We start from the raw sequence: 11,983 nt of genomic DNA on the forward strand, positions 1-11,983 counted from the left end.
GTGTGTGGGGACAGTGAGACCGGACAGCGTGGGACGGGAGGCACAGACACTGAGGGATATAGGGTTACATGGGGGGAGAGAGGAGCTGGGGTGCGGCTACGTGGACATGGGGGACACGGACACGAGGGGACGGACACGGGAGAAACGGACACGGAGGGAACGCGGACATGGGGATGGTGACAAGGAGAGGACGTGACACTGAGGGACCGGCACTGAGGGACGGGAGATGGGGCTGGGGGACACGGACACGGACACGGACACGGACACGGACACGGACACGGGGGTGAGGGCACAGGGTGAACCCAGGCGGCTGGGGGGCAACAGGGGACGCAGACACGGGGGGATCATGCGGTGCGTGGGGCAGTCACAGCACACTCGGGGACATGGATGTTCAGCAGGATGGAGGGACACGGGGCCGGGCCATGGGCTGCAGGAGCCCGGCCGTGTCTCGCCCGTGTCTCCTGGTCCAGCCTGGCCACAGGGAACAAACCAATTCCGCCCCCCCCCCCCCCCCCCGGGAAATGATGCAGCCACCACCTGTGAAGTGAAAATATGAACATTATTTAATAACTGAGTCTCTGTAATAAACCATTTGAAAATATTTTACAAGGAGTCACACGCACGATATCTTACAAAGTGGAGTTTTGGTGGGTTTGGAAGTTTTCTGACTCTTCTGTACAAAAAAGGAAACAAACAAACAAAAAACAACAAAAAACCAACAAACCCAACCCAAAGAAAGTCAAAATAAATTAAATCCAACCGATTAAAAACCCAAAGCCTTCGAATGAGCGGAGAGAAGCTGTCGGGGCGGGGAGGGGCGGACGCGGCGCTGGTGGGGCGGGGGGCCGGGGCCGCGCCGTCCCTTCGGCTCTCGGATTGAACTTAAAATAGACTATATATGTATATATTTATAGTTCTGTATAGTGGCGGTTTCTCGCGGAGCACCTAACTAGACTACAGCAGTACACACACTCCCGGTAACACAGAGCCATCTGTTCAAACACGGTTCCCAGAGACAGTAACCAAACACACACTGACTGAGAAAGCTACAAGCAGAATGACCATTAATTAACCCCAGCGCTCATCGGAGCCTCCCCAGCCCCCCCGGCTGGCCCGGCCCCCGCTCCCGTGCCCACAAAGGGCGGCGGGGCCGGGGCTGGGGGCGGCCAAAGAGCTGACGGCACCTGGCACTTGGCACGGCCCTGCCGGGGACACAGGGCTGGGGACACACGGCGCGTCCCTTTGGGGCCATATGGCACATCCCGTATGGGGACAAGTGGCACGACCCCTCTGGGCACACGCCGTGCGTCCTGTAGGGAGCACAGAGCTCCCGTCTGAGCACACATTGCCCATAGGGGACACTCGGTGCTGGGACCGAGTCCTGCCCTGTCCCGCTGGCTGGTGCGGGACAGAGGGGCCAAGCAGCGGTGGGGCAGGTGATGGGGAAGGATTCACAGTGATCTGCAGAACAGAACAGAAAATAAATAATACCATTTTTCTCTTTTTTTTTTTTTTTTTTTTTTTTTTCTCCTTTTCACCCCAATATCTGTGCCCAGGACACATGAATGAGAGCGGATGAGCTGAGGGTGGGACCACGGGCTCGGTCCGGTCCCGCTGAAGGCGACACCCGGCTCCCCGCGCCGCAGGGACGCTGCCACGGCTGTCCTGCACCACGAGAGCTGCCATCTCCGTGCCCACCCTGAGCAGGACGGGGGGGGGGCAACTCCTCTTCCCTTTATCATCTTGTGTGTCATTTTTCCCCCTTCCATCCCACGTGTCTTTGTCACTGACAGCACAACACGCACCGTCGTTCTCCAGGCTGAACGAGATGTAGAAAGATCTGCTTTAAAATCTCGAGGCTAAAAAAATAGGCGATGGGGGGAGGGGGGGGGCTGCAGCGGTGGGGGGCAGCCAGAGGGGGCGTTCGGAGTCCAAGCGGCCGGGAGAGGGGGCCGGACGCCGTCCCGGTTGGGGGCCCCCTGCCCACACCCCAGCTCTTCTTTGGATGCGGCCGTGGGGAGCGCGGCCCCAAGGCCGGGGGGGCAGCGGGGGGAGGTCGCTCCCATCCCACCTGGCCTTGGAAAGGGGATGGAGATGGAAGCTGAAGAGAACAGGAGGGCGGCGGACGAGGGTTAAAGGCAGGCGGCCGGGGGCAGCGGGTGCCGGCTGGTGCTGGCGTAGAGGAGCAGCAACTGCAGGGAGAGCAGGACCCCGAGGGAGGGGGTGAAGGACGCCCCTCGGCCGCAGTCTGAGGTATCTTCCTGGGGGGGCAAAGGGAGAGCAGACATGGGGCACTCACAGAGCCAACAGCACACTGCAAGGGGATACAGTGTGACCCCCCCCCCGACCCCCCCGTAACAATGGTAACCCCTGGGTACCCCATGGTGATGCCCCCTCCCTTAGGCACCCTATGGCTCTGCCTCCCCCCAGAGGGAAATCCCGTGGCTCTGATCTCCCCCAGAAAGTCCCCCCAACGCTCTGTCTCCACCCTCCCCAGGAGGGCACCCCGAGGCCCTGCCGCCCTCCAGGGGGATCCCCCTGCTCTGATCCCTTTCAGTCCCCCCCCCCCCGGCTCCATGGCACCTCAGCCCCTCACGTACTGTTGCATTGTAGTCGAAGCAGATGTGGGGGCCCTTCCGGTAGCGGGGCCTGTCCACCAGCTCACACTGGTTTGGGTCTCTCGGGGGAGCTTCGTGGGTCAAGGAAATGACGGGGACCAGTGTGGCAAAGGAACACGGTGCACCTCAAGGTCCACGGCCATAAGGCAGCTCCCCCTGCCCTGCCCTCCCCCTTTCCCCTTGTCCCTGTGCCACCTATGAGGATGGCACTGTGCCACCAAAGGATACCCCTGACCTCAGCCTGCATCAGCTTGACGGACTCGCACTGGCTGCACAGGGGCTTGTCAGCCACCACGAAGAGCAGGTTGGTGTTGGCCAGCCTCTGCGCGTGGAACAGCCTGGAGGATGCATGGGTGGCGTTGGCCTTGTGTCACCATCCCCCCCTGAAGCCCACGGGGACACCTCAGGGATGCAGGGGACTGACCCACCTCGAGCAGTTCCCGCAGTCGATGATGGCGTTGTAGGTGGCATTGACGGTGCTGAAGTAGTACTGCGTCTGCTTCATGATGCAGCTCGTCTCCCTCGCCTCCATGCCGTCTGCCATGACGTCCTCTGCACCAACACAGTGCCCCGTGGCCGTGGGTGCCCAGTGGGGGGACATCACCCACCCGCCCAGCCCTGGGAACAACGTGGCTCTCACCTGTCTGGAACCAGCTGCTGTAGGTGAGGCTGTAGAGGAACTGCTGGAAGAGGGACCTGGGGATGGGAACGTGGCTGTGTGAGCTGAGCAGCCCTGGGGACACATTGGTGTCACCCAGCAGTGCCCCAGCGATGGGATGAGGCACCGATGGCACTCATTAAATCAGGGAATCGTTCAGATTGGAAGAGATCCCTTAAGTCATCAAGTCCAACTGCTGACCCAGTGCTGCCAGATCCACCTCTAAGCCAACACATGCCCCCAAACACATCCATGTCTCTTTGATGCTTCCAGGGATGCTGACCCCCCACACCTCCCTGGACAGCTTGTCCCAAGGCTTCACAACCCTTTTAGTAGAGACATTTTATCCAACCTAAACCCCCCCTGGCACAGCTCCAGGCCATCCCTCTCATCCTACAACTTGTTGCTCAGCAGAAGAGATTGATCCCACCTTGTCACAGCCTCCTTTGAAGCCACTGCAGAAAGCAATGAGGTCTTCCTGAGCCTCCTACTCTCCAGGCTACATAATCCCAGTTTCCCCAGCCCCTCCCCACCACATTTGTTCTCCAGGCCTTTCTCCAGCTCTACTGCCTCCCCTGGACACACTCCAGCACCCCAATATCCTTCTTGCCACGCAGGTCCCAGCCCTGCACACAGCCCTCATGGCGCACTCACCAGGCTGCTGCTGAGGTCCACCAGGCCAGGTTCAGCAGGTCGGCCACGGTGGGCTGTGGGAAGAGGGGTGGTGAGGTGGTGGGACCCACGAGTGATGCTGGCACAGCCATGGGCCGGTGGGCACTCACCACAAAGACACCACGTGGTGCAGCTCCTGTGTTGCTCTGAGCCTCAGGGGCACAGACGGACTGGAAGTCATAGGACTCTTTGCGGGCATAGAAGGAGTTGTTGTAGAGGGCAGACATCAGGTTGGCATCCACCTCACTGAAGAACTTGCCCACCTGGAGCAGGACATCGGAATGGGCTGCACCCAGCGGCACAGAGCAGACCTTGCTTTGGGGGCTGCTGTGGCAAGGACTCAAGCGGGGGTGCATAATGTCACGTGTGATATGAGTTTAGGGGCCTTGGCTCCCTGCTGCCATTAGGACTGCAGCATTCTGGGGGTTGTGCTGCTCACCTGGTACCAGTGATCCTCCTGGTTGGAGAGCACCAGGAAGCCTCCATCATCAATGAGGACGCAGATGAGGTCCTGGGAAAAGAGGGCAGCATCGCCCACCTGCCTTGTCCTCTGTGGGCAGGGCAGGAGGGATGGCCAGCACCACCCTCACTCACCCCTCACCTGGGGGCTTTTTCCCCATGGGGGGGCTTGGGGCCACAGGGACTGGGCACCACCCAGCCCTGCCCAACACTCACCTTGTTGTTGGCCTCGCAGTCCATCTCACAGCTACTTGAGGGGTCACACTGTCAACCAAAATGATGGCAGAGTGGGTCAGCGACACCCTCCTCCCCTGCTCGGGGGGGATGTGCCCCCAGAGGGCTGGAAACCAGGGCTATGTACTGCAGGCCAGTGGGATGTGGGCAGCAGCACCCAGAAGTGCTCCCCATCCATGTCCCCGGCCAGCAGAGCCCTGTCCCCGCATACCCGGCGGGAGCCCAGCTGGTCACGGTCTGTCCGGTTGCTTGCAAGAACCTTGAACTTCTCCGCCCAGGCTTCCAGGTCCAGCTTCACCCCAACCACTGTGGGAGAGGAGTCGCAGGCAGAGGGGGGGAAGGGGTAAGCCCTGGCTCCGGATGGACAGGGACATCCCCAGCCCAGTGGTGCCGTCACCCAGCCCCTGCACACCTGCTGGCTTTAGCGTCTTGCCCCCGATGCTGAGCTCCACCGCGGTGCTCACCAGGATCCCAATGGTGTTATTCTCCAGATCCAGCCCCCGGTAGCCATCTGTGGAGGACAGGTGTGGCATAAGGGGGCACACGGGGACAGCCAGAGCACAGCCACAGCGCTCTGCAGGCACTCACCATCCCGGTAGGGTGGTTTGAATATGTAGCCCTTGTTATCCAGGCTCCTGCGGTAGAAGCTGGCATTGAAGGGCTCTGGTTCCTCCTCCCAGTCATCTGCGGCTCTGGAAGGGAGCAAACACGGCCATGGGTGCCCCTCTTCCTCGGCTCTACCACTGAATGTGCCACCACAAGAAACCAGGCACGGGCACACCACCAGGACACTCACTTGTTTGGGAAGACACGGGTGATACCCCCATCTGTGGCTGCAAAGACAGCAAGGAGACTGTACCTGCAGGGAGAGGGGGAATGCAGGGTGTTGGTAGGGCTTTGTTCTGTCCCCGTCCCCTGTCCCAGCCTCTCAATGTCCCCAACCCCCTCTGTCCCCATATCCCCAGGGACAGCTGTTCCCTGCCTACGTGTTGAGGTCCTGGTCCTTCCAGACGCGCTCCACCAGTTGCTGCGTGATGCCAGTGTCCAGGATTAGGTTGTGCAGGAGGAAATTGTCACCTTGGGAGAGGAGCAGCATGAGGTGAGGGCTGGTCCCTGTGGGGCTGCTCATGCCCCATGCCCTGCATCCCGCCCCTGAGCTGACCCCGGCTACTCACACTGCTTGGAGTCTGGGGTCACCTTTTCCATGAGGGCAATAAAGTTCTCCAGGAACTCGGTGTTGTTATCTGACAAGTCGAGGTCTTTGCAATACTCTCTGGGGTTTGGGTGACAAAATGTGTGGTTCACAAGGATGAAAAAGGTAAGGTCAGTTTTATTCCCATGCCAGTCGTGCTCGTGTCCCCTTGCCTGCCAGGCTCCAGCCACGTGCCCACAGCCGCTGCCACCTCCTCACCCCAAACCCAGTGTGGCAGTGAGGAGTGAGCTGCACCGGGCTGTGGGCATCTCCACCACCTATGGTACTACTGGCTCCATCACCTCTGCAGCCATTGAGGTGCCACCAATGTGCCGTCACCTCCCTGGTATAAACTGGAGCACCCCAAGCCCCTCTCTCCCCATACTGGTGGCACTGGGTGCTGTCGCAGCCACCACACTGTGTATCCCCACCCACACCCGCTGGCAGTGGTACTTACCTCGGGCACATGCTGGGGACCCTGGTAACAGGGATAGTGACGCTGTGCCCGCCCTGCCGGCTGCAGCCCAGGTCTGTTTGCTGGGTATTACTGGGGTGGGGGCTCCTTGGGACCCTTTCCACAGGGTCACTGTGTCCCCTCTCGGGGGAGCAGCCACCTGCCCAGCCGCGCGGATGCACACGGGTACACGGACAGCACGCCCACGGGGGGAACACGGGATATACGGTTTCTGAAAATGACTGGTGGCACATCCTATGGGTGCCTGCCTGACAGGAGAAGGCTCAGGGAGCTGCTCCATGGCCCAGAGCACTCGCCCCTCTTTTTTTTCACCCAAAGCTCCACAGCTCCAGCTGCAAAAGCCACCTTCTCCTGCTGCATCCTGAGTCAAGGCTCCCTAGCCATGGTAGGGCAGCTTGAGGCAGAGCCGCTCCTCACAGTCCGTTCTCCATCCCTATCATGACTGAACCATAGACTGCTTCTTAATTGCAGGAGCTGTACATTTCTTGTTGAGATTCTGCTTTGGATCCCATGGTTCTCAGACCTCACTGCCCCTGTACATTGCCTGAGGATGAAGGACTGCCCCAAAGTCACCTCTGATGCTGCACTGCAGGCACCATAGGATCAACTTACTGGATGCAAACTACAATGATGAAGACCCCACCAGCAGGTTGCTTGGCTGCAGCACCAGTGCATGAGCACACAGATGATCTGCCAGCATTGTTAATGAGGGGTGCTCATGGGTTGCACTCTGCAGCCACGAAGGATGGGGTGCTGGGTGCCTGCACACACTGCCTGGTGCCCTCTGCAGACTGGGATGCAGGTGGAGGGGCATGTCTGTCTGTCTGTCCGTCCGTCTGTTCACCTTGGATTTTCAGAAACTATACCTATATATGCACGTACATAGGCAGGGCTATGCCACGTCCATATATACCACGCTGACTGCAAGCCTCCGGGGGGTCCCGTGCCACCAACACCGTGCGGCATGTGGGCACACAACACAGAGCGGCAGGGGAGGTAGGCAAGGCGAGGTGGGGGCAGCAGGGCCGGGGGGATGCACACCTCGGCAAGCGCACACACAGAGCTACCTGGGAGCAATGAACACATGTCCCTCCGACTCAAAGCTGTTGGGCAGCAGGTATTCAAAATCTGCAACAGAAAGGCAACGTTATCCGGTGGGGTTGCAAACGGAGATGCCGGGGGGGCTCAGGAGGAGAGAGACGGACAGAGAGAGGGCAGGGACGGAGACTGGCTGCGTTGGTAACAAGAGAGAAAGGAAAGCCGTCGTGCTGGCCGGCGGCCCCCGCGGCACTGAGTGCCCACCAACGCGCTGCTGGCATGGGGAGGATTTGGACCGAATTGGCGTCGGAGCACCGTTGGCTTGGTTGGGTGGCACGCCGGGACGCGCGCACGCACACGCATATATATGTGCGCGTGGATATATATATGCATGTTTGGTGGCGTCTCTCTCTTATTAGGGTCATCGACAACGGGAGGGAACCGCATGCTGTGCTGGTGGAGAACCGCCGAAACACTTGGTCATCGGAGAGAAAAGGAGTTTTCAGGCATCGGCATGGCCAAACCAGGCACCTTGACGAGGACAGTCCAACCCGCGGCTCGCCAGGGAGAGGGGCCGAGCAACGCGCTGTGGGGTCCTGCTGCGGGGCCCCCCACCCCTGGGGCACAGCCACAAGCCCTCGGCCACCCTGCTCCAATGTGGGGGGTCCTCGCTCCCAGGGATGTCCCCTTGTGGTGGTGGTGGATGTGTGTCTGTGGGCAGGTGATGTCCCAGGTCCCCACGGTTTCCCCTACCCACAGCGCGTTGTGCGGCCGGGCAGTGAAGCACGGCCAGAGGTTGGACTGTTGCTCTCCGAGGGCTGTAGGCAGGGACTGGGAACAAGCCGATGAGAGGAGGAGGAGGAGAGGAGCACAGAACGCTCGCACCGAGCCCATCCGCATCGCCATTGCAGGGGCGCGGGAGGAGGCAACTCAAGGCTGATGGGACAGGGCTGAGGGGGACACCGCTGCCCGCTGCCGCTCCCTGGCTCCCGGCCCTGCTGTTCCCTCCCTGTCCTCCCGCCATGGCCATGTAGGTGCTATGTGATGTGAGTGAGGGCATGGCGGGGACGCTGCCATGTGTGACACTGGTGACAGCCACCTGGCTGTGTGGGGTGACCGCCTGCAGCCCCTGGTGCCGGGACATCAAGCCCTGGGGTGAGAGCTGGTGCCTGGATGGGGCCGATGGCATCCCTGCAGGGCAGGGGACACATAGCATGGTGAATTCACAGCCCCAGAAAGCCCATCCCAGGGGGCAAGGGAGTGGCGGCGAGGGCACCGCTGGGGTCCCTGGGCCCTGTCCCTCCACCCTGCACCCCCAGCCCTGCTCTGCACAGCCCTATCCCGTTCAGGTTGAGTTGTCTTGGGGGTAGGGGAGGAAGCAGAGGAGCTGGGTTCAGGGGTGGGGGGTGGGAGAAGAGAGCCGGAGGGGTGGGAGCAAGGAGAGGGCAGCAAGAAGAGGGTTCAGCAGAGGAGTGGGATCCCGGCTAGCTACGGAAAACCTCGTCCATCGAAAACGATTTTGGATGAGACCGGGCCTGGAGCAGTATCAGGTTGGATTTCGGAGAGATGCGCGGGAAGGGAGTGGGGTCACCGTGGGAAAGCTCTCATGAACATAACAAGACATGTTGCTTCCAAGTAACAGGGGGCTGGAGGAGTGGAGGAGGAGAGGAGGAGAGGAGGAAAAGGTGAAGGAGGAGGAGGAGGAAGAGGAAGAGAGGAGAAGGCAGGATCGTGGCGGTTTGCAGGTTCGGCAAACGGGCAGGGAGATGGGCAAGCAGGGGAGGTGGGAGCCGTGGAGGCAGGGCTGGGGCCGACACGGGGCGGGACGGGTGGTGAAGGTGAGTGGTCTGAGACTGAAAATACTTGCCCTTCTTTTTGATGTTTGGTACTGTGTGAATCCACCATAGAGAGAAAGCAAGAAAAACAACAAACAAAAAAACAACAAACGAAAAAAAAGGGGGTTGGGTGGAAAGGGGGGAGGGGGCACAAACAATATTTTATTCAATCGCCGTTTGAATAAAAATATTGTGTATCATAATCATACCAAAAGGAAACCTCTTGCAAAAAACGACACGTAAAAGAAAAAGGAAAAGAAAAAAAAAAAAAAAAAGAAAGTAAAGAAACAAAAAAGGCCACAGTGAAATAATAAAAGATGCCAAGATATCACTAGAGAAATATATATATATATATTCAGTACTCCAAAGGAAAATGCGAGTCAGCAGCAAACACTTGCAACAGTCTCGGTACAGCAATGCTCGCACTGTGGGGCATGCAGAACGGTGGGCAGGGGGCGGAGGTGGGGACCCCCCTCCCGGGGTCCGGGGGCTCCTGGCGGCCACAGGGGCCGAGGGCCGGGGGGTGGGCGCTGGGGGGCTGCGCCGGCCCCACTGTCGGGAGAGGGTGGGGGGGGTCCAGGGTCTTGGGTGGCGGGGAGAGGGGGCCAGGCTAACACACAAGTACACAGATTCAACCGAAAGGAGAAAATCAAAACCAACCGAAAGCGAACTGATCGAAACGATAAGAATGGTTGAAAGCAAAGAACTGTAACCAAACCAAGGAAATTAAAAAAAAAAATAAAGACCCATGCAAACTTTCACAGGCTTGGCAAATTCCCTGTGCTGCAGCGCTATCCTGGCCCCAGCAGTGCCGGCCACGCGGGTGCCATGTGCCAGCACTGAGCCCTGGGCACAGCTGGCCCTGCCTCGGGTGTGTGCGCTCACCTCCTCGCGCCTTTCGGGCTCACTTTTTAGTTTGCTTTCCTCTCACAGCTATTCTCATCCCTTTTCTCATAGGGTTTGGCTTCGTTCATTCCCCCCCGACAGCTGTTTCTGGGGGGTGGGCAGGGGCAGAGGGTGTGCAGGGGGGCACGGGCAGGGGAAGGGGCTACTTACACTTCACTTGTAGGATCTGGTCACTGAGGTTGGCCTGGATGTAGTAGGTGCTGTAGGGGGGCAGGACCAGCCCCAGGCTGCAGGGGAAGAGCAGATGGGCAGCGTAAGGCACGGCACCATGCAGCACCGATGGGCATTGTGGGAGGCATCCATGGACACTGTGGGGCACCCAGGACCAACATGGGGCTCCCAGAGAATTCCTGGGGCACTCACAAGTATTCTGGGGCATCCACGGCCATCACGGAGTACCCAGGGCCACCATGGAAAATCCATGGCCAACAAGGGGCACCCAGGGCCATTTTGGGGCCACGATGGGGCCAATCACAGCTATCCTGGAGCAACCAGGAATGTCCTGGAGTACCTGAAGCCACCTTGGTGCACTTAAGGACATTACTGAGCATCCAGGACTTTCCCCATTGCCCCTAGGGCCATCCCCTGGGCAGAGGGAGGTGACAAGTCTGCCCAGCCAAGGTTGAGATCAGTACCGAGGGCAGCGAGTGCCTGCCTGGGTACCTGGGAGATGTGCGTGGAAGACAGACCAACTGCCCCCAAAGAGGAAGAGCCAAGAGCCGTGGCCCTCAAACAAAGGGTCAGAAGATTCCCAGTGAGCGGAGAAAGGAGAAAACTCTTATATGGCCATTGGCTCTGGGAGAATCCATGCACCGGTAGGGCCTGGAACATGAGACTGTGAGATGGGGGTGGGGAAGGAGGAGATGGGAGGTGGTCCTGGGGCTGCCGAACCCATGGAAGGTGCTGTGGGAGTGTGCCATGCCTCGGCACCAGCTGCAGAGGTGCAGTGGCATCTGGTGACAGCATTCATGCCCAGTGCCGAGCTGGGAGAGCGCCGTCTCCAGGGTAGGGCTTGGTGGTCCTGGAGATCTGTTCCAGCCCAGAGGGTTCTGTGATTCTACAGATGTGGAGGAAGCTTTGCTCTCCATCTCCAAAGAAACGTGTACAACCTGGAGCGCACCTCTGCCACCCCCTGCCTGTTGGACACACTCGAGGTGGCCTTGGGGACCTCTGGAGCTCCTGGCATGTGTCCCCATGCTGGCACAGGTCCTGCTGAGGCCGCTCACCTGTAGTTGGTGCTTTTGATGGGAGCCCACGTGTAGGTCCTGAACACCTCGTCGATGTATTGCTGGAGGGTGGGGGTGGCGGGTCAGGGCTCTGCGTGTTGGTACCGCCCCATGTTCCATGCCCCCTCCCTGCAGCGTTACCTCATCCAGCGACTTGATAAGTGTCTTGATGAACCTCTGCCCATCGTTCCCATCAATCATGCTTCTCCGGATCTGGGGGGCATGGAGAGGCACGTGAGGGCAGTCTGGCTCCCATGGCACCAAATGTCACCCAGGGATGGTGACTGGTCCCCAGCAGCAGCCCAGTGGTGCCAGCCCGCACTGCCATGCCCCAGCCCTGCCCACCTCCTCCTTGTTCTCATCCTCCAGTTCAGCATCCAGGAAGTCCAGCGTCACCGGCTCACGGAAATTGATGATCTGCGGGTGGAGGGGGAGGGGTGAGGAAGGGTTCAGGGCTCCTATAGCCATTGCTGAGCACAAACAAACTCATCACAGCTCCCCACCCATGTTGGGACAGAGCAGCCACTGTCACCCAACAGGCAGCCTGTTAGTACGGAGCCGGGTAGAGTGTGACATAGCTGCCAATGAGACAGATGGGCCCTGGCAGTGCAGTTCCTCACTGCTTTGTCCCCACTCGCTGCCCAGTGATGAATCCCCACGATTAGCTCCT

General features: G+C 59.6%; 1 protein-coding gene across 2 annotated transcripts in view; it reads right to left on the reverse strand.

Moving 5' to 3' along the window:
• Positions 1-540: 540 nt before the first annotated feature.
• Positions 541-11,983, reverse strand: part of CACNA2D2 (calcium voltage-gated channel auxiliary subunit alpha2delta 2) — a 111,258-nt gene continuing 99,815 nt past the window's right edge. The window contains exons 19-39 of one of the 2 annotated variants that reach the window (XM_015874546.2): positions 11,659-11,730; positions 11,455-11,526; positions 11,314-11,375; positions 10,238-10,314; positions 9,214-9,234; positions 7,376-7,436; positions 5,817-5,914; positions 5,628-5,718; positions 5,438-5,500; positions 5,230-5,333; positions 5,054-5,152; positions 4,853-4,947; positions 4,624-4,671; positions 4,388-4,459; positions 4,059-4,211; positions 3,931-3,983; positions 3,259-3,314; positions 3,047-3,170; positions 2,847-2,956; positions 2,601-2,689; positions 541-2,261 (exon numbers count right to left, since the gene is read on the reverse strand). In XM_015874546.2, coding sequence (XP_015730032.1) covers positions 2,133-2,261; positions 2,601-2,689; positions 2,847-2,956; positions 3,047-3,170; positions 3,259-3,314; positions 3,931-3,983; positions 4,059-4,211; positions 4,388-4,459; positions 4,624-4,671; positions 4,853-4,947; positions 5,054-5,152; positions 5,230-5,333; positions 5,438-5,500; positions 5,628-5,718; positions 5,817-5,914; positions 7,376-7,436; positions 9,214-9,234; positions 10,238-10,314; positions 11,314-11,375; positions 11,455-11,526; positions 11,659-11,730 — 1,749 coding nt within the window. In that variant the 3' untranslated portion in view covers positions 541-2,132. The remainder of the gene's footprint in view (positions 2,262-2,600; positions 2,690-2,846; positions 2,957-3,046; positions 3,171-3,258; positions 3,315-3,930; positions 3,984-4,058; positions 4,212-4,387; positions 4,460-4,623; positions 4,672-4,852; positions 4,948-5,053; positions 5,153-5,229; positions 5,334-5,437; positions 5,501-5,627; positions 5,719-5,816; positions 5,915-7,375; positions 7,437-9,213; positions 9,235-10,237; positions 10,315-11,313; positions 11,376-11,454; positions 11,527-11,658; positions 11,731-11,983) is intronic. The other variant, XM_015874547.1, reaches the window with a different exon arrangement.

Source organism: Coturnix japonica, chromosome 12 (assembly GCF_001577835.2).
Source record: "Coturnix japonica isolate 7356 chromosome 12, Coturnix japonica 2.1, whole genome shotgun sequence".
NCBI lineage: Eukaryota > Metazoa > Chordata > Aves > Galliformes > Phasianidae > Coturnix > Coturnix japonica.